Below are 19,891 nucleotides of genomic sequence, written 5' to 3' on the forward strand. Positions count from 1 at the left end.
ATTTAATTTATATTTTGGACTTTTCCATGCTGAGGCTACTATGACTAGAAGTCATACACTTTGCTCCAAAGACCAATTGTAACTCGATCACTGTTTACAATAATACATCTGCCTATTGTATTTTGCATTGTCTGTCAATTAACTTTGATTTATATATTTTCTTTTGCAAAGCCTTAATAATAAGATGGCTTTTAACGTCATGTCTATTCGTGTCTGCAGCACCACCGCAATATCTCAGTAATTAAAGTAAATTCAAGATAAAGTTGACTGATTTAATTTCTAGTCAATAATTTCTTAATTCCAAAGTTCAAATTCAGCATGTTTGTCTATGCACTTGCTTTCCATTATGGACTCTTACAGTGATATGGTTTGAAAAGAATAATTACGAGCTTTGAAAGAAAAATACATTTTACACATAAAAGACCCGAAAGTTTTCTGACACTGTTTTATTTTTTTCCCCTTCCAGAACAAGCAGCTCATAATTTTTTTTTCCTTTTAATGTCAAGCTCATTTGCAAGTGTTCTGATTTGTGCGTGTGGAAAAGTGGCCTCAGCCTAACCTTTGCAACCTCACTCTGAACGCCTAATTACTGTCAAGCGAAGAAAAAACATGTCACGAGAAAAAAAAACGCAGGTAGAGACGAAAATACAAGTACTGAGAAAGCACAATGGAAAAAAGGTCAGTCTTCTTCTTGCTGTAATATATATCAAAAGTGCAATAACATAGTGCTGGGTGCATGCAAATGAAAAATTTAATCAAATGGAAAATTTATCAAAATGAACAAGAGGTCCGGAGAGAGAGGCGCGAGGCAGCCTTGCTGTGGCTTTTATTCACTTACATTTCATTAAACTCAAACTCAACCCAGAAAAGAACTGGGAAAAAAATAAGAAAAGGAAAAAATTAGACAGAACACATTTCTCAAAGGAAATTAAGTAGCTGTAAAAAAAAAAAAAAAAAAAAGAAAAAAAGAGGGTTGTGGGCCAAATTAAAGGATGAGTCATTTGAGCTTCTTTATGGTCAAAGCAGCAGTATTTGTTTTGTAGCGTAATAGTAGAATAGTTTAAATCAAATACTACACTCTATGAAGTGGTTTAGTGTCAGTATACAAATCCCAGAAGGTTTTTTTTTTTTTTTTTTTACATTATTTCTTACTGTTCCTGAGACTGAGCTCATCATGTGCTCAAAGCTCAGAAACGCTCAAAGTCGCACTTTGAAAGGGCCACAATGATTTGTAATGTGCCTGAATGAATTAAAGGCTTGAAATTGATTGCCTTCTCTAAACATTTACTCAGGGTAATATGATGCTGATTGACAATGTTTTGTCTAAAGTGATGCTTTCTTTTACTTTACACACACAAAAGAAATAGCAGGTTTAAAACATATTCCAGTAAAACCAAGTAACACCAGTATTAGCACTGTTTTGCAGTTCATTCAATCTTATTTAACACACGTCTAATTTATCAGCCAGGGTTGTGTTTTTAAAGTCAGGCTGTCTAAATCTTATACAGAAATCTTTTTGGGGACATTTATGTGTTTTCAGAATTGTGTTTTACACATACAAGTTGATTTTCAACACATGCCGCAATGAAACAGCTAATACATCTCAGTTATACAGTGCAAAGTTACGTTCTATGACCCCTCGCGAGTAACAAAAAAAATGTACATGTACTGTATTGTACTGTAAATTCAACAGAAATCGTGAATTACTTGTCATAAATGTTTTATTTACTACTTTAAATGAATAATACAATAATAAAATTATTGTTAAAGTTTTTCAAACATTTTTATGTAATTTATAAGTACAAACTCCGTTTTGAAATGTTACTCCGAAGTTTCAGAGTAACAGAGTACAGATTTTTCACAAGTTACTCTTAGTCCGGTTCCAAATGAAAAGTGCGAACTATCAAAGTCTTTTATTTATTATTCTAGCTAGACTATGATATAGAAATTTACAGTAATGGCTGTAAATTTGGCTTTCAACCACATTTGTCGGCTAATAAAATAGAACTTGAGCCAGCACATCTAATTATTTTGCATTTATTAATATTTTATATTAAGTTCCAACAGAAAATTGTGCGAATACCTTAAATCAAGACAACATACAGCAGGGAAAATAAGTATTGACACGTCAGCATTTTTATCAGTAAGGGGATTTCTAAGTGGGCTGTAATCACCAACAAAGGCTTTTCTACAAAGTATTAAATAAAATGTGTTCAATACTTATTCCCTGTGTCATTTCACTTTATTTATTATGACTCAACTTGTATACTTAAATGTTCTGATTTCTTTGTATAAATTCAATATTTGGCTTGATGGCTACATCTGGTGGAAATTTTGTGTCAATAGCCCACTTAGAAATCCCCTTACTGATAAAAAGTGCTGATGTGTCAAATACTTATTTTCCCCGCTGTATATGCTATATAGCCAAAAGTAGCTAAATGATCACAAATTCCCACAGCCATAATCCAAAATCGAATGCAAAGCCTTCCCAGGAGAGTGAATCATATTAAACGAGCAAACAGAAAATAAAATCTAGAATGGGCTGCACCTATGAATAGGTGGTCAGGTGTCCAACTTATGGTCATACAGTTTCTTAAATTGAATTATAAAAGTCATCGAGTATAAAAAAAGGTATAAATAGTGACTGATACTAATAAATCATGCCCAGTTTTATTCAATTATATTAACACCCAAACAAAATTTCAGGTTTTTAATATTATATCAGATTTTTCTAATTGATATTTTGCATTGTTCGTAACCAATTATATAACTGCTCTTCTTAGGTAAGTCAGTTTCTCAATACAATCCTGTGTTTTTTACCTCAGTGATAGTAAAGGAAGTGGTGTTGAGCTCCTTGAAGCCAAGCCACCAGCGGATATGAACCGGTGGATTGCTAGAAGATGTGGAGCAGCACATATTCACCTCTGTTCCCTCTATAGCTTCAGAGGAGCCACTTAGTTCCACATTAGAGGGCTCAACTAGGAGATAGGGAACAGAAAAGAGGAAAAAAATAGACAGATAGTGCAAGTCAGTGTTGCTTCTGAGAAAAGAAAGATCTCAAGAGTAATGAAATGGATAAAATAACCTACCTAATGATTTATTATCTTTACTAGAGAAAAAAAGTTCATTAAATTTGTTCAATTCAAATGATTACATCGGTTCCACATGATTGAACTGAGTTACATTCAGACAAAGTTTAATATAAGCAATTATTTTTGATGGGAAACTTTATAGATTACTATTTTTTTTTAAAGAAATGAAAATAAATTGAAAATAAATAAAAGTTTTCTTAAATCTTGCATCAATCTAAAACTTCTTATTTGTTTATTTAGACTAATATTAGTTAATAGCATTGACTGAAAATGTGTTCTTTTCAATACATTAGACAAATTAGAAGGTGTTTTTCCATCAGGATTTACTTTCACTTGTAGAACAAGGTAAGCCCTTGAGAGTGGCAGTGTTTAAATGCTGTATAAAAAAAGACAACTAGACAATGACACATGGTTTCTAAATAGTAGAATTTTCCAATACAAGCCCTCGAGTGAGTAGTGACACATTTTCATGATCGAAAGAGCAGCTGACCTATGAAGACAAGATCATCATGTCTTATAAAATATATAAATGTTGTGTTAAAGGTGCTCGAGGTCTAAGGAAATAGCTGGGTATTTGTATTAAATCGTTCGCTTTTTTCATTTCTTGTCCTTGGCAAGATGCCTGCTGTCCATTGCAATTTACATCCGTCTCATTCACACTGCTGAGCAGTTGATGTTAATGGCCATGCTCAAGGGGTCAGCAGTGGCAGCTTGTCAGTGCCAGGCGTTCACATTGAACAACCTTTTGTTTAGTAGTGCAATGTTTAGGACCAATGAAAACCTCTAGATTTGTACAACAGAAAGAAAAGCTCAAGGATTTACCCATTCATCCATTTGCACATACACTATATGGCCAAATGTATTGAGATACCTGACTTTTCTGACCATATGTGGTTCTTCCGCAAGCTGTTACCACAAAGTTGAAGGCATACAATAGTATAGGATGTCTTTGGATGCGGCTCATCCATTCATTTAAACTAGTAGACCCAAACCTACTTAAGTGGCCTTTCATTCGAACTCTACTATATTGATCACCTTTGGGATAAATTGGAACACTGACTGCGTCCTCAGCCTACCGTACATCAGTACCTGATTTTACTACGCCCTTTTGACTGTATGTGCACAAATCTCCAAAAGCACACATTTTCCCAGAAAAGTGGAGTGGGTATAATAACAGCAAATGGTTAATAAATGTGTAATGGGATGTTCATAAAGCCATACAAATCTTTTGGTCATGTGTCTACAAACCTTTGTACATATAGTGTCCATATTATAGATACATTATAAAAAATATGGCTCTATTTGATACATATACTGTACATTACAGCAGAGAAAAGCTATTCAGCTATTCTAACTTGTTAGGGTGGTGAAGTCAGAGTGCAGGTCATACAGTATTTCTGCAATTTAAAACACCTACAGCAAAGGAGCACTTGGGAGAGGAGCACGCTCAGTCGGCTCTCGAGGGGTTTGACTGCTCACATTGTAGCTGCATGACTATGCACACTCTCTGCCCTTCGAGCATTAGATATGTGGAAAGAACCTTGTTGTCGCATAATGCTTATAACAGTTAATAGCCCTTTCTCCCAGACCTGATGGATCGCCATGTGCTGGTCTGTACAGACAACACATTGGTAGGTCTCTTACATGAACCACCTTGGGGGTCTCCGATCTCACCCCCTATACAAGCTGGCATGGCAGATCCTCCTGTGGTCCTGGGGGAAACTGCTCTCATTGAGGGCTGTCTACATCCTGTGGTACTTAAATCAGAGAGCAGATGCCCGTTAGAGGCAATAGCGGAAAATGGAAATTAAAGAATGGAGACTCCACCTCGAGGTGGTGGAGCAGATATGGCGGAGGTTTTACAGAGCTCAGCTGGATCTGTTTGCGACTCAGGAGACATTGCACTGTCCTGTCTGGTTCTCCCTCACTCACCCAGCCCCCTTTGGGCCAGATGCCATGGTACATACGTGGCCGAGGCTATGCCTGTACGCCTTTCCCCCTATCGCGTTGCTCCCGGTAGTTCTGGAGAGAGTTCACCGGGAAGGAGTCCATCTCCTCCAGGTGGCACCTCAATGGCCAGGCAGACCATGGTTCACGAACCTGGTGTCTCTCCTCAAGGAACCTCTTTAGAGAGATCCCATCTCCCAGGCTGGGGGAACTCTGGTTCAACCCTGCCCAGAGTTATGGAGGTTGTGGCTCTAAAGCTCCAGCCTGTGGCCCCTTTGTCAGGTTTTACGACCTCAACCTTAGAGACACTCCCGGCTCCTCTGTCCTGCGCTCTGGTTGTGCTCTCACACACTATTCAAGGACTGGTCAGTGTGGCATGATTGGACATTGGCTTATTCCTAAAGCGTTTTGATGCATCTCGAGTTCCAGAAAGGGAACGTCTCTAGGTTATGTATGCCGCGCTTCCCTCCACGTTTCCCTTCTCATTTGCAGTCCTTTTTTTTATTTGTGTGTTGCCGTTGGCCGGATTACACATGTGATTTAGAGCGTGAGCAACTCGGAAGCATTCCCAAAGAGTTGTGACGCAGCGTCTCTTTCCCTTAGGGAACTAAGGTTACATGCATAACCTAGAGATGCTCAAACCTAACAGCAGCAAGCTGTCAGTGCTGCCACATTAGACATGCACACATTCTTAAGTGATATCTTTATCCCCTTTTTCTGTTCTAGATTTTTTTTTTTTTTTTTTATGTGAATGGTGCTTTTATTAAAAGCCATGATTCAGTTCATGAGAATATATCCTCCCAAATACATCTGAGCAAAGACCACCATGCTGTCTAGCAGTCCTGGGACTTACACATGCAACTTTCTGTTTCCTAGAACAGAGTGTAAAAGTACACTGCTTTCATTAAAGAAACAAAATAGGACACGTTAATACTGTATGAGTGATGGGGAAGGAAAATCCTGAAAATATTGCTAATTTTTTTTCCTAATGTTAGTCGGTTGACAATGTTTTGCCTAAAATGATACATGTATTTAATTCTATGTTGAGGCCCAAATGACATATTGAAACTGAAACGAAGTAGCAACATATAGTAGTTCTTTGTTTAAAAAGTAGGCAAAAAAGCCAGGCAAAAAAAAAAAAAAAACAACTTTGCTAGTGAAATAAACACTCGTTGATCAGTTTTATCAGTTTCTCACATTGCTTTAGAGTAATTTTCACAATTATTATTTTTTTTTTTATAAAAAGAATAAAATAGAGTATTTCTCACCCTGCACAAGTTATCTTTCAGGTCATACACCATAACTTTTTTAACAAGCCTTCAATTGGTTGTAAACCACAGTCTTTTGCTTTGCTAATTGATTCTTCTCCCAATGCATCACTTACGACTTCATAGGCTTTTACAAATCAGACTGCGACAATTAAAAGGTGCACTAATTAAAACGGTCTCTGGAGGCAGCCCAAATGTCTGTGTCGGCACGAATTCCTTTTTCGTTTCTTTCCGCGAATTTGATGAAGCGTTTTAAAAGCAGTGGCGGAAACAATAACAATTACTCGCATTTAATGTTCACTCCAGGTTTGAGACAATCGCTTGATAAAACGCAAAGCATTAAAGAGCAGTAGATTCATTAAGCTGCCAGAGGAATGTAAAATATTAACAAAATGTTCAATGACATCCTACTTTGGTGTTAAACATCCAGCAAAGTTTGCATGGACAAAAAAAAAAAAAGACAGAAATATGATCAAATATGAGGGAAGAGTTTCCAAAAGCATTTCAGCATAAAGTGCGTTGTTAAATGGGGACTCACAAATTGCATTAAACACTCTGCTTGCCTTTATGAGGCTTTTTGGGAGAGAATGAGAATTGAGTGAGCTTGCCATGATACTGTAATGCGCACAAATGACTAATATCCATTTGTTCGAGACTTCTAACCTGTTATTTGCTCAAGTAGGACTCGAGACACTGGTAGGAGAATTTGGATTGTTCACCCTGTTGTAGCTGTACAATGTTTAATGGTGGAGAGTGAGAAAGAATTTTTTATTTAAGTAAATTTTTTTCGAGTCTGTCTACTTTATCAAAGTATGTTCATTTTGTTCCAACTTATACTTCTCCACATTTTAATGTGTAATATATAATAAACATGTCGTTTCTCACTACTTAGAGGTTATAGATAAAAAAAAAAACTTATTGTGAGACCACAAGTGTAACTGGCAGAAATGTAATCAGTTGTATTTCAGTTAAGGGAATTTTTTTTTTTTATATTTATCCCACCAAAAAACCCAAATGTGTTCATTAGGGTTCAAATCACAGCTCCATGGAAGGACACTCAAGATCTTCCATTCCAAACAATGTAAAGCATATCATGGATCTGGCTTTATGCACATTGGCAAACTGGAACAGGTTTGGGTCTTCTAGTTCAAGTGACTGGAATACTTAATGCTCCTGCATTCAGAGACATCCAATACAGTTCTGTGGCTCTGACTTTGAGGTAACAATTTAGGTTAAAACCACGTATAGATGGAAATGTCAGGTTTCCAAGTACAATTGTCTATATAGTGCATATATCATATACAGTATATTGTATTTACTGAAATCTAATTAATTTCAACCTTTGATTTATAAATTATCTTTAAACGTGTCCACATTATTTACATATTTTTAAATATCTCATCCCATTAATTGATTTTGTTTTTCTAAACATACTTTCCAAATATCCCTTATTTTTAATATACATTCATATAATATAAGTAATTATTCTAAAATCTGTATTATATATTAAATTAGGTAAAAAACCTGTCAAGTCCCTGTGTTACTACTGAACATATATATATATATATATATATATATATATATATATATATATATATATATATATATACTGTACATATATATATATATATATATATATATATATATATATATATATATATATATATATATATATATATATATATATATATGTATATATATATACAGTACAGACCAAAAGTTTGGACACACCTTCTCATTTAAAGAGTTTTCTTTATTTTCATGACTATGAAAATTGTAGAGTCACACTGAAGGCATCAAGGGCTATTTGACCAAGAAGGAGAGTGATGGGGTGCTGCGCCAGATGACCTGGCCTCCACAGTCACCGGACCTGAACCCAATCGAGATGGTTTAGGGGTGAGCTGGACCGCAGAGTGCAGGCAAAAGGGCCAACAAGTGCCAAGCATCTATCGGGGAACTCCTTCAAGACTGTTGGAAGACCATTTTCAGGTGACTACCTCTTGAAGCTCATCAAGAGAATGCCAAGAGTGTGCAAAGCAGTAATCAAAGCAAAAGGTGGCAACTTTGAAGAACCTAGAATATGACATTTTTCAGTTGTTTCACACTTTTTTGTTATGTATATAATTCCATATATAATTCCACGTGTTAATTCATAGTTTTGATGCCTTCAGTGTGAATCTACAATTTTCATAGGCATGAAAATAAAGAAAACTTTTTGAATGAGAAGGTGTGTCCAAACTTTTGGTCTGTACTCTATATATACAGTGGAACCTGGTTATGTCGATGTCCTAGGGGACGCCAAAAAGCATCGAGATAACCGATGATCGAGATAAACGAAAATCAATATGGCGGCAGTATATTAACGTGCTTGAAATTTCTTTATGTACATGATGTGCGTTAATAAATGAGAATGTGCATGCACGTGTTTTTGGAGGTTTTTTTTACACAACAGCGTTGCCGCGATTTGTTTGATGAAGGCATGCTATAAAAATGTACATACAGTACATGTTTGTTAACTGTCAGCAATCCACCTGCCACGCCCCCTTTGGCCCCCTTCAGCGTGTCAGGTGTTTTCTCGGCCGCTTTCTCTGAAGCTCCCGGCTTTAATCGCGCACATATGGTGCTCGTTTATCATCATCACCAGCTCCTATTTAAACTTCCACACTCTCACTGTCCGTTATTGTTGGTATATGTTGGTTCACGGCGGTCGTTGGTATCGCTCATGCGTATCCCGGTACGTGCCTTCCCACCGGCACTCTCTCAACGGCTGCGCTTTTCTCAACATAACCGCTAAAAAAATGCTTAGACAAAGCGAGAATTTGGCGGTTCCACTTCAAAAACGTCGACTTAATAGGGTTGTCGAGTTAACCGAGGTCGAGATAAGTGGGTTCCACTGTATATATGTGTGTGTGTGTGTGTGTGTGTGTGTGTGTGTGTGTGTGTCTGTAAAACATATTAATCCGAGTGCATTAATATACTGTATAGAAACCTCTCACCAACTGCCAAAGCTGCTTTTATAGAAAATTACTCGGCACACTTGGACCAATCAGATGCGTGAATTCAACAGCTCTTTGATAAAACGTCTTATTAATAAGGAAGCTGGCGATAAACCAAATAAAAAACTGGCTGTGACCTAATTACGTTTTCTTGATAATGCCAATCGGTGTATTTGTTTTGCAAATAATGCCGTCAGGTCAAACCAAGCTGGCATTATTACTGCTGTGCTTTTTGGCTCTTTAGACACCTGGAACAAAAGGTCAGTATGATATAAAGGTCATATGAAGCAAAAATGAAGCCTGGTGACTCACAAAGGACAGTGAGGGTGCGAGTGATGACCATGGGAGATCGGGACACTTGATTAACGCTCTCGCAGCACAGCACAACTTTATTGTCTTCTGGCTTCACCTCCATCACCAGGGTACTGCTGGCCTTATGGGAGACAGTGTCCATCTCCCAGATAGTAGGCAACACCTCATCATTCTGACAAAGATAGATAGAGTCGGGGGGGAGAGAGAGAGAGAGAGAGAGAGAGAGAGAGAGAGAGAGAGAGAGAGAGAGAGAGAGAGAGAGAGAGAATTTATTGAGGATGATGATAACTTTATCAAAGTAATGTGAATTAGAGTGAATACAATTTTATTTAAAAGATAAAGATTCATAATAAGAGACTACAAAACAGATAGAAAGAGAGAGACAGGAAGAAAAGAGATGGAGAGAAGGAAGGAAGGAAGGAAGGAAGGAAGGAAGGAAGGAAGGAAGGAAGGAAGAAAGGAAGGAAGGAAGGAGTTCAACTAACTTAAAAACATTAAGAGCAAAGCAAACAAATACAAGTATAAAAAAAGGCAACACAACTAGCTCATTAATGCTTATTCTATACATGGCTGCTGAGTATTCTGATAATATTGACATTTAGAATCTAATTAATGCCTGTAGCATGTTAGATATGTATTGATTAAGCAAAACAAGGCATCTATAAAACAGACAGCTAACTTACTGATGTACTTAATGTATTCCTTAATAAAGAGTATGCTAGCTCACAGAACTATTTTGTTAAAAAGCTAATAAATGCTTACTAAATTCTCTAACCATTTACGCTTTGAACTATGCTAGACAACAATCCAGAGAATTAGCCAACTGATGTATGTATTTCCCCATGATGAGCAGCTGGCTAACATACAGTAGCGAGATAGTTCATGCTATTTGAAGGACTGCCAAATAATGTGCTAGCTACAAAACTGGCAATTCCACATAACACTTGATTTCAAACATTTTCTGAAATTGCTGTTTGAGTGAAAAAGAGAGTAAAGTGAAAAGAGAGATATAACTTCAGCAAGTGAGTCAGGCAGTGACTGACAGAATCGCACCGAGGTAGGGTTTCTTAAAAAATATTAAGACAAAAGAGGGCATAAAGGTGTGAGAAAGAGAGATAGATAGATAGACAGATGAGAATGACAAGACCGAGCTCCTGCTGAGGAAAATTTGTTTGCAGCAGATGTGCAACCACATACATACACACAAACACACACTCGCAAACACACACACAATCCTATTCACAGTTTGACACTATGAAACACAAAAACGAATTCCTTGAGAGAACAATGCTTTTGATGTTTTTTTTTTACCTCGCTTGGCTTTTCTGGTGTCCTTGGTTGAACTGCCATTTGTTTGAGTGTGTGTGTGTGTGTGTGTGTGTGTGTGTGTGTGTGTGTGTGTGTGTGTGTGTCTGGATATCTGTGTATATGTATTTTGTTTATATAGTCACTTGTTTGTCTGCAAGTCTGTAAAGAGGTAAATGATGGAAGAGAAGTCGCTGACTGAGATGCTCACAATCCACCCTGTCCTCAGAAACGATAAATCGCCCGACCACAATTCTTACTCATCCTGCTACAAAGTCATGCTAGGATAGACACAGCTGTCACTGTCACACAATTTACGCCTGCAGACCTGACATTTTGCTGAAAGATAATACACTACTCAACTCGCCATTTCCATTTATTAATTTGGACGATTCTTTTATCTAAAGTGACATACAAACCAAGCGGAATCCTATCTAAGCACAAGAGATGAGCAGTTAATGGTTAAGGGCCTAGCTCAAGGGCCCAGTTCCTGTCTCATTGTCAGATTAGGGATTGCACTGAGTGAGCTGTTAACTAATGGCTTATGTCAAAATCAATTTAAGTACATAGAATTAGAAAGCCAGAAGGCCATAGTTATAGAGAAAGTACACTTCTAGAGAAAGGATCAGAATGTTCACAAATTTATGTTCGTATGTTCATTCCAGACAACACAAGGTTTGGATATTTAGAACCAGATAAGGAGTAGATCTAAAGTGGATACTTATATTGAGATTCTTTGTGATTTGGAATGTATGGATGCTGTCATTACTCTATTTTTAATACATTCATTCGGGTTTGTAGATGGTGGAGCGGATGGCCACATTATGTCCCAGAGCTCCCTCATAACTGTTACCCTCTGGCTCTCCCTTTTAGTTATGCTGTCATAGGTAACAGTACGGATAGCTAATAATCCATGTTTCTCTCGCTACCTTTCACCACATCTACTTTTTCTTTCTCTCTGCTGAGCTACACATGCTCCTTATCCCTATACCCTTCTTCTTTCTGGATCCACCTGATGATCCTGACCCCCTACTTCTGAATGGAGATCTCTTCGTTTGCAAACAACTGAAACATCTGTTGCTAAGAATTGTTCCACATGAACTAATCTATAAGTTTACTGTGAAGCGTTGTTTTTTTTTTTTATCCAAGAACTATAAATATGGATTTGCACTGAAATTAAAATAAGCAGTATGTTACAATGGCTTGGGGCTGTGGTGGTTTTATATTCAATTGTCCATCAGTGAACAGTTGATAACCTCAACAATGATAGAACTATATTAAGAGGACATTTGGTGTCACCCAGATGAAGATGGATTCCTTTTTGAGTCAGGTTGTTCTCAAAGTTGTTCCTCATGCAATCTCAGGGAGTTGCCACTTTCACCACTGACTTGCTTATTAGGAATACATTTATAGGGACTAATTTATGAAGCAATAATGTATATTTACTTTTTATTTATTGTTGTAAAGCTGCTTTGGGACGATGTCTATTCTTAAAGTGCTATAGAAACAAAATGTAATAGATATTTGAATGAGAAATTAGATATTACATTTTAATATTATATTTAATTTGAATAGAAATTAGAAATGTATTGAGAAAATATTAACTAAACTGCTAGTGACTAATATATTTATTCACAATATGCCATGCATATGAACATATAACTAAAAAATCGTTTTTGCATCACAAATTGCGTCTGAAAAAATAATAAAAGACTGTATGTTTCCAAACTTTTGACAGGCACTGTACATATTATAGTCCATTAAATAATCTTTTTTTCAATCATGCAACCAAGAAGCCATCAATATTTGAATTATAGCAAACCTCAATCAAAGTCTAAAAGAGTTTTGCACGAACATCACCGAAGTGAAACATGCTAGTGTGAGTAACCTACTGGAGGTCAAACTGTAGTCAGTGATGATTCCTTTTTTTTTTTATCTCACCTTAGTCCAGTGTAGTGTAGCCAAAGGGTTTCCTCCATATGACAGACAGACTAACCGAAGATGGGTCCCGGCGTTCACCTCTTCACTCCTCAATCCTTCTATCACCGGAGCCTGGGGTGGAACTGAGAAAGAATAGGGCAGAGAGAGTAAAAAACAGAGGGGAGAGAGAAAAAGAGAGAAGATTGTGAGACACGAGCTGATATACATTATGACATTTCAGTTCATTCTGTAATCCTTTACATGGCCTGAGGAAGCACTGATAGCAGAAGAGCAGAGAAAAAAAGACTAACTGTCTGATAGTAGTGGGGAAGGAGAAAGAAAAAAAAAAGATTTTATTTCACTATTTATTCAACAACCTGATCATCTTAACACAAAGGTAATGGTGGAATGATTGAAAGATCGATACACCAGGTACTAAAGGGTTTTTTTTTGTTCATTTTTATATTGATAACCAAGAGAGTCATTCTACCCCACAACAAATCAATAGTAGCTTGAAGAATCGATTTCAGTTGTCAGATTTCCATTTATAATTTATTTCCAAGAAATAATGTAATATTTTTGTTTCCGGCAGTAGCAAGCTAGTAGTAAGCGAACTGCAAACCTGATTTTCTTTCTTTCTTTTTGAATATAGTAATTTTTTGACAAAAGGAACCAAAAGAAGGTGGCGTTAGATTTCAATCCGTTTACCCGAGTAAGCGAAGTGTAACAGGGAAGAAGGAGGTGAGTAAACAAGCAGGAAATATGAGCTTGATGAAACGGACAGAGAGAGTGGCTTATTTTATTCCCTGACAGCGCTGTTAAATTGGGAGCCATTTAATGCTGCCGCTGCAAAGAGGAAAAACTCGGCCCTCTGATGAAAGCATTAAGCACGGAGAGTGAGCCGCGTCCTGGCGCTAGTCCATAAAACAAAATAACAGATGTTTAAACCGTAATAAGGTGAGGCAGAATATGAATAAATTACAGGGTGGCTCCTAAATAAAACATGGTGCCATAAAAAATAAAAAATAAAAAAAAAGGATCTTGGCCTTTGTTATTGCCGACGGACAGATGAGAGGCCTGGCATGACAAAGTGGCCTCTCGTACAAAATCTGGCACCGATGGAAACAGGCATGGATTTGATGAGCCGGGTGTGCTGAGTAAGGCTGCCATGTTGGACCTCTTTTCTGCAAGATTAGCACTTAGTGCCTCGGTCGAGTTGAAATGGAAGTAGGAGCAGTTTGTTGGGGGGGGGGGGTGTATTGCAGGAGAATGGGAGCAAGAGAGGAGAAGCAGACAGAGTAAAAGAAGGAAGAGGAAGGATGAAAAGATAATTAAGATCTGTGGGAGGAAAGTGCAAGAGATGGCCATGCATGCAAATGGAAGGATGCAAGCAAGCCACACGAAGTGTCACAATCTTCACCAAAGTTTTAATTAACAATAGACATTGTGAGTTGGAGGGAAATGAGCTAGCAGTTGTAGTGAGTTACTGTTTAATTCTAAGTAAAGGGAACATTTCCGATGGGAGGGATATGGATTTAGATCAGTGTGAAGCAGGCTGGATTTAGGGTGGAGCTACATTTTGATAATGTAAATACTTAGCAGACACATCATTCAGAAAAAACAGCTGCTTTGGTCAACCACTGGACCTGGGACAAGAAATTACTGAGCAACTCAAGAACCTTGAGGATGGATTTGGACTGTTATTAACAACAGTTTACTACAATGGCTCAGGACCACTGCATTTAAGTGCCTAGTACTGAACACCTTAACAATAATGGACCTGCAATGAATGGACATTTAGAGACATGCAAACGAGGATCGGTTCCCTTGTAAGTTTCTTCCTCATGTCATCTCATGGAGTTTTTCCTTTCCACAGTCTCCATGATCATTAGCACTTTATCTGTGTAAAACTATTTTGAGACAATTTCTATTGTTAGAAGTGCTAAAAAAAATTACATAAAATTGAATTTAATAATGGAATTCCAATAATGGAATGTGGGTCTTTTTCAGGTATCACAAGGACACAAATGCAAGTGCAGGTAATCAGTCTTAATGATAGTGTTATTCTCTAATAGTGTTTTCATCTAAAAACTCTGCATCCACACTATCGTTTTTTAATAATTTTTCAAAGGTTGCTCATCCACGCTGAAACGTCTGAAAACGCTTACGTCTCTGTACTGCGCATGAGCAAAATGTGAGACACATCGATCTGCATCATTTCCGCCTGGCTTTTACTTATTTTCCAACTCTTTGAATCTTTAATGTTGAGGAAAGGCACTGTCACATGACTAAAAATGGAGCATCCTTTTTTTAAAAGCCTGCGCATTTTTTTATTTTTCCTCTTTAGAGATCGTGTTCCCAAAGCTACATTTTCGTAGACTAAAAAACCCGATCCCAGTGTCCATAAAAGGCCAAAATTGGGAAATAATTATGCGTATTAGTGTGAACAAGGTATATTCTTTCTGTCCATTTTATATGTTCCTTTTCTTATATGGTTTTCTTTCTTCTCAGGCTGATCTCACTAGCTGACTCATTAGCATTACATGTATGGTACATTAATTTTGTTCAGGACTTAAAATTCTGTGCTTTTGTCTGAACCAGTCATTTTTGGATATGTTTTTTGTTGTAATATTTCTTCTATGTTCTGACTTTCTGTATTTTTGTGTCATTTAGCAACATTTTAATTTGTATAGCGCTTTTAACAATGAACATTGTCTCTAAGCAGCTTTATACAGATAATGTGGTGATAAAAATAAATAAGATGTTCTTTAGAAATGTACATTTGTCCGTTTACCCTTTGCTATTTACATGGCATATGGCAGACACACTTATCCAGAGTCAGTAACAATTATCTCATTCATACAACTGAGCAGTTGAGGGTTAAGGGCCTTAAGCTTTAAGGGCCCAGCAGAGTCAGCTTAGTGGTGGTAGGATTTGAACTCTTGACTATTTGACCAAAAGTCCAATACCTTAACCACTACCCACTAACCCACCCCTCCCTGCTGCATTGAGCATGAAGCATACGTAAAAGAGAAGGTGCCTTTAATAAATTCAACATCATATAGAACTTGAAAGGAATCTGAGAAAGAAATCTAACAGTTTATTATATACCAAACAAGACAAATAAAAAATGGGAATCAAAAAAGGTCAGGCGGAGTACAAAAGGGTAAACTGGGCTAGACCAGAATCGTGCATTTGGAAACAAAACAGGTCGATATCGAAATGGCATTAAAAAAAAAACAAGGCTTGGTAATATCAGTAGTACAAGTACAAACAAATACATCACAGTTTGATTGAACCGGTCTTTTTTTAAGTGTGAGAGTGTAATTGAGAAAAACTGTGCTCAATCAGTAGCGTAGTGCATGAGAGGGCTGCAAAATGTGGGAAATGTCATGTTTGATGAGAAATAGAGAAGTTCCAGCATAAATCTCTATTTGTCACTATATCACAGGGAAATCCTTATCCTGAAATATCCCAGCTTATAAGGAAATTGGGGTCATTTATTTTTCTTTTTAATACACTTTAATCATTTATTTTTTTGTTATTTCTCAAAGAACATTGTAACATAAATCTTCACAGGCTTGCAATCCATCATTAAACTATTCCTTTAACTATTCTAGAATGTTCCAGAATTTGTTGGATATTTTTTAAAGGTTTTGCTAGGCTTTTATTTTAGTTTGGTTCCCATTGTAAAAACAGAATAAACCACTTTGTTATGTGCTTTTATTTGTATGTCATAGGTATATACTCAACTCTAATCTTTGATTTATTTTTCTTTGAACTTAGCGCTCCGAACCCCGTCATGTTTTATTCCTTACTTGATGAATTAATAAAATATGCATTTCTCAGGATTTCCATCTCGCAGTCTGTTTTCACTGAGACCACCCACTCATCATTAATATTCATAGGAATCCCCAATGACCGTTAACATTTCATAAGTGTACACAAACGTTTCGGAGAACGAAAAGGTGTAAAATATTTAACTAGGAGAGCGGCACAACCTTTCCCAGTTCTGTATTTATGCTGAAGTGCATTAACAGTAGCGACTTTAGCACATAAACACAGAGAAATACATGAATTCTTCTGCATAGTAAAAGAAATAAATCATTCTATAGTACTGTACCCAGAAAATGTTTCCAGGTGAAATTTAGGAGAGTAGAAAGTGACTTGATTAGGTTACACACTATATCAAATATTTGGGATCAAATCAATTGCAAGAGTCTTATAATTTTCTAGTAAAGTAAAATGGAGCCTGGCTAATAATGCGGCCTCATTGCAGAAATAAATACAATTAAGGAGATTTCATACACTATATTGACAAAAGTTTGTGGACATCTCATTAAACATTCTGTATCCATCTGCTGTTATAATAAACTCCACTCTTTGGGGAAAATGTTCCATTACATTTCTGTGGAGATTAGTGCTCATTCAGACATAAGGGTGTTAGTAAAGACCGGTACTGATAGGGCAAGGAGGCCTGGGTGCAGTCAGCATTCCAATTCATCCCAAATGTTTCAAATAGGGTTCAGCTCTATATCCTCTATAGGTTCCACTCCAAACTATGAACACTTTATCTTCATGAAGCTGGCTTTGGGCACAGGCACAAAGAGAAATAATTTATTCTACTGCATTCAAAGACATCCTACGCAAATTTAAAACTCCAACTTTGTGGTAACAGTTTGCTGAAGAATTAAAAGAGCTGTAAAAGTCAGGTGACTCAATAATTTTGTCCATACAGTAGATAAAACCAAAGACACTTTTTTTTTTATAGTTATTACTTGTTCCTTCCCAGTTCCTTATCATATTCCTCCAAAACTCTAAGGGTTAATCTGTTAATCTAACACACTTGGTGGAAAGGACTATCTGCCCTCTTCCACATACACAAGCTTTTAAATACCCATTATTGGCTAGTGTTATTGGCTAGAGGTTAAAGAGTGTGCTATCTCTACCACATTTCTGTGAATTGAATTTACAATAGGCAATAGCTATTTTTTTTATTGCAAATATATATATATATATATATATATATATATATATATATATATATATATATATATATATATAATTCAAATCTAAAGTAAAAAATAAAATAAAATAAAAACACAATAACCAGACTAAATTCACAATATCCCTCTTTTTAACACAACGCTGCTCCGTATATCGCAATATGTCACAATAGTAAAATGTTTTAACTTTAAATAAAATTACTTTTTTTTTCTCGAAAGATTCTGGCCATTGCTTTACTCTGTGTAACATAGTGTCTTCACTGTTGATGATAGGCCTCATGAATGTGGGTTAAAAAATAATCAGCCTCTTGCATGATTCATGGAAATCTTTCCTTTTTTTTTATCTTGTGCTCTGTTCCACAAAAGTAAAAAGTAAATAAAAAAAAAATAATAATTTTGACTGTTAGCTTGTCCTGTACAGATTTATGACTTGTTGCTGATCCAGATCTGAACAGGAATCTGTTGATTCAGTATTTAAAGTAATAAAACTCTAAACTAATTGATTTTTTTGTGAGGAAAAAACTAATAATTAAATAAGAAAGCATTTTTCAATGCTGTCCTCAGAGAAATAGGCTTCAAGGACTTAGAGATTTGTCAACTTCACAGTAGATTTAGTTTGTGTTTTATAAATAAATTGTTTTTTTAAGAGTGGGCACAGCTTTATTTAAGTTGGAATTACAGAGATTTTGATTATCATTTATATTTTGAATTAAGGGATTAGTCAAAGGATTGTATTCATTTATCTCATTAATCCACCTGAGTTGAAGTTAAATGGCCTTGCTCAAGTGTATGTCTGTGGCAAATTGTCCATGGATTTAAACTCAATCCCACCAAACAATCTTCTCACCAGCAGTTTAATGGCTTAACCAATATCACATGTTGATGCAATTCATTAGCTAAATTTACATTTAATCTAATAGTCTGGTAATAATCTAACTCTTTGCTTAATCCAACAAAGCTCCCTGTATTGTATACATCCAAATCAGAGAAAACGATATGGAAAATGTGTTTAATAGTCTGTTAAATCAAAGACTAACTACCATGTAGGTCTTTCGAATACAATAACTGTCAAAAGTGAAATTATTGCATATGTTCTGCACAAGAACAATTACATCATGAGATATGCCAGAGGGCAGGATATCAATTTATCAGCGGGGGTTTGAATGCTGATGTGAGATGGTGATTGAAAGACGGAGACTTTGAATCCAGACTTTAAGTCCCTTAATACTGAAATACTTGGGTTGTGTCCTCCTTGTCTTCCAATGTAATTCTTTAAGATTGGGGAAAACACGTTGTAATTTTTTAATAAACCTCCAAAAAATACAGAATGCAAATAAATTACCAATAAGCATATACAGTATATATATATATATATATATATATATATATATATATATATATATATATGGCCCATGTGGTCTGATCCAACAGACGAGCTTCTGTGGTTTAAATTGCTGAAGAAGCTAACGCTGCTAATGCTGGATGGGTCAGGACTTTTCAAGTCAAGTCAAGTCTTTTTTGGCAGCAAAAGGGAGACCAAAACAATATTAGGCAGGTGGTCATAATGTTATACCTGATCGGGGGCCATAAAGTCATGCCTGATTGGTGTAGATGGATAAAGAATGAAACTTCGAACACAACATTTGCTACTACACCATACTTCATTTTCCACATATTTCAGAAATAAATATGAATATCTAGAACAAAAACAATCCATTCTAATCAGAATTAATGTATAGAGTGGGAAAATGTACCATGTACAAAACTCAAAGATAGAGCATGAGGAATTGGAGTGTGTGTGTGTGTGTGTGTGTGTGTGTGTGTGTGTGTGTGTGTGTGTGTGTGTGTGAGTGTGTGTGTGTATTTTTCTTCCATATCAAGCTGTTCTTACACCACTTAGGTGTATATGTGTCATTTAAACTGTGTGTGTGTGTGTGTGTGTATATATATATATATATATATATATATATATATATATATATATATATATATATATATATATATATATATATATATATATATATATCCAAGATCACAGTTATAAT

At 36.2% G+C, this 19,891-nt stretch overlaps 1 protein-coding gene across 3 annotated transcripts in view; it reads right to left on the minus strand.

The window, feature by feature from the left end:
• nphs1 (NPHS1 adhesion molecule, nephrin) overlaps positions 1–19,891 on the minus strand; it is a 149,056-nt gene that overhangs the window by 61,178 nt on the left and 67,987 nt on the right. For all 3 annotated transcript variants that reach the window (XM_083547805.1, XM_083547807.1, XM_083547806.1), the window contains exons 8-10: positions 12,862–12,983; positions 9,616–9,787; positions 2,821–2,978 (exon numbers count right to left, since the gene is read on the minus strand). In XM_083547805.1, coding sequence (XP_083403931.1) covers positions 2,821–2,978; positions 9,616–9,787; positions 12,862–12,983 — 452 coding nt within the window. The remainder of the gene's footprint in view (positions 1–2,820; positions 2,979–9,615; positions 9,788–12,861; positions 12,984–19,891) is intronic.

This window comes from Silurus aristotelis (genome assembly GCF_946808225.1).
Source record: "Silurus aristotelis genome assembly, chromosome: 8".
In the NCBI taxonomy this organism is placed as follows: Eukaryota; Metazoa; Chordata; class Actinopteri; order Siluriformes; family Siluridae; genus Silurus; species Silurus aristotelis.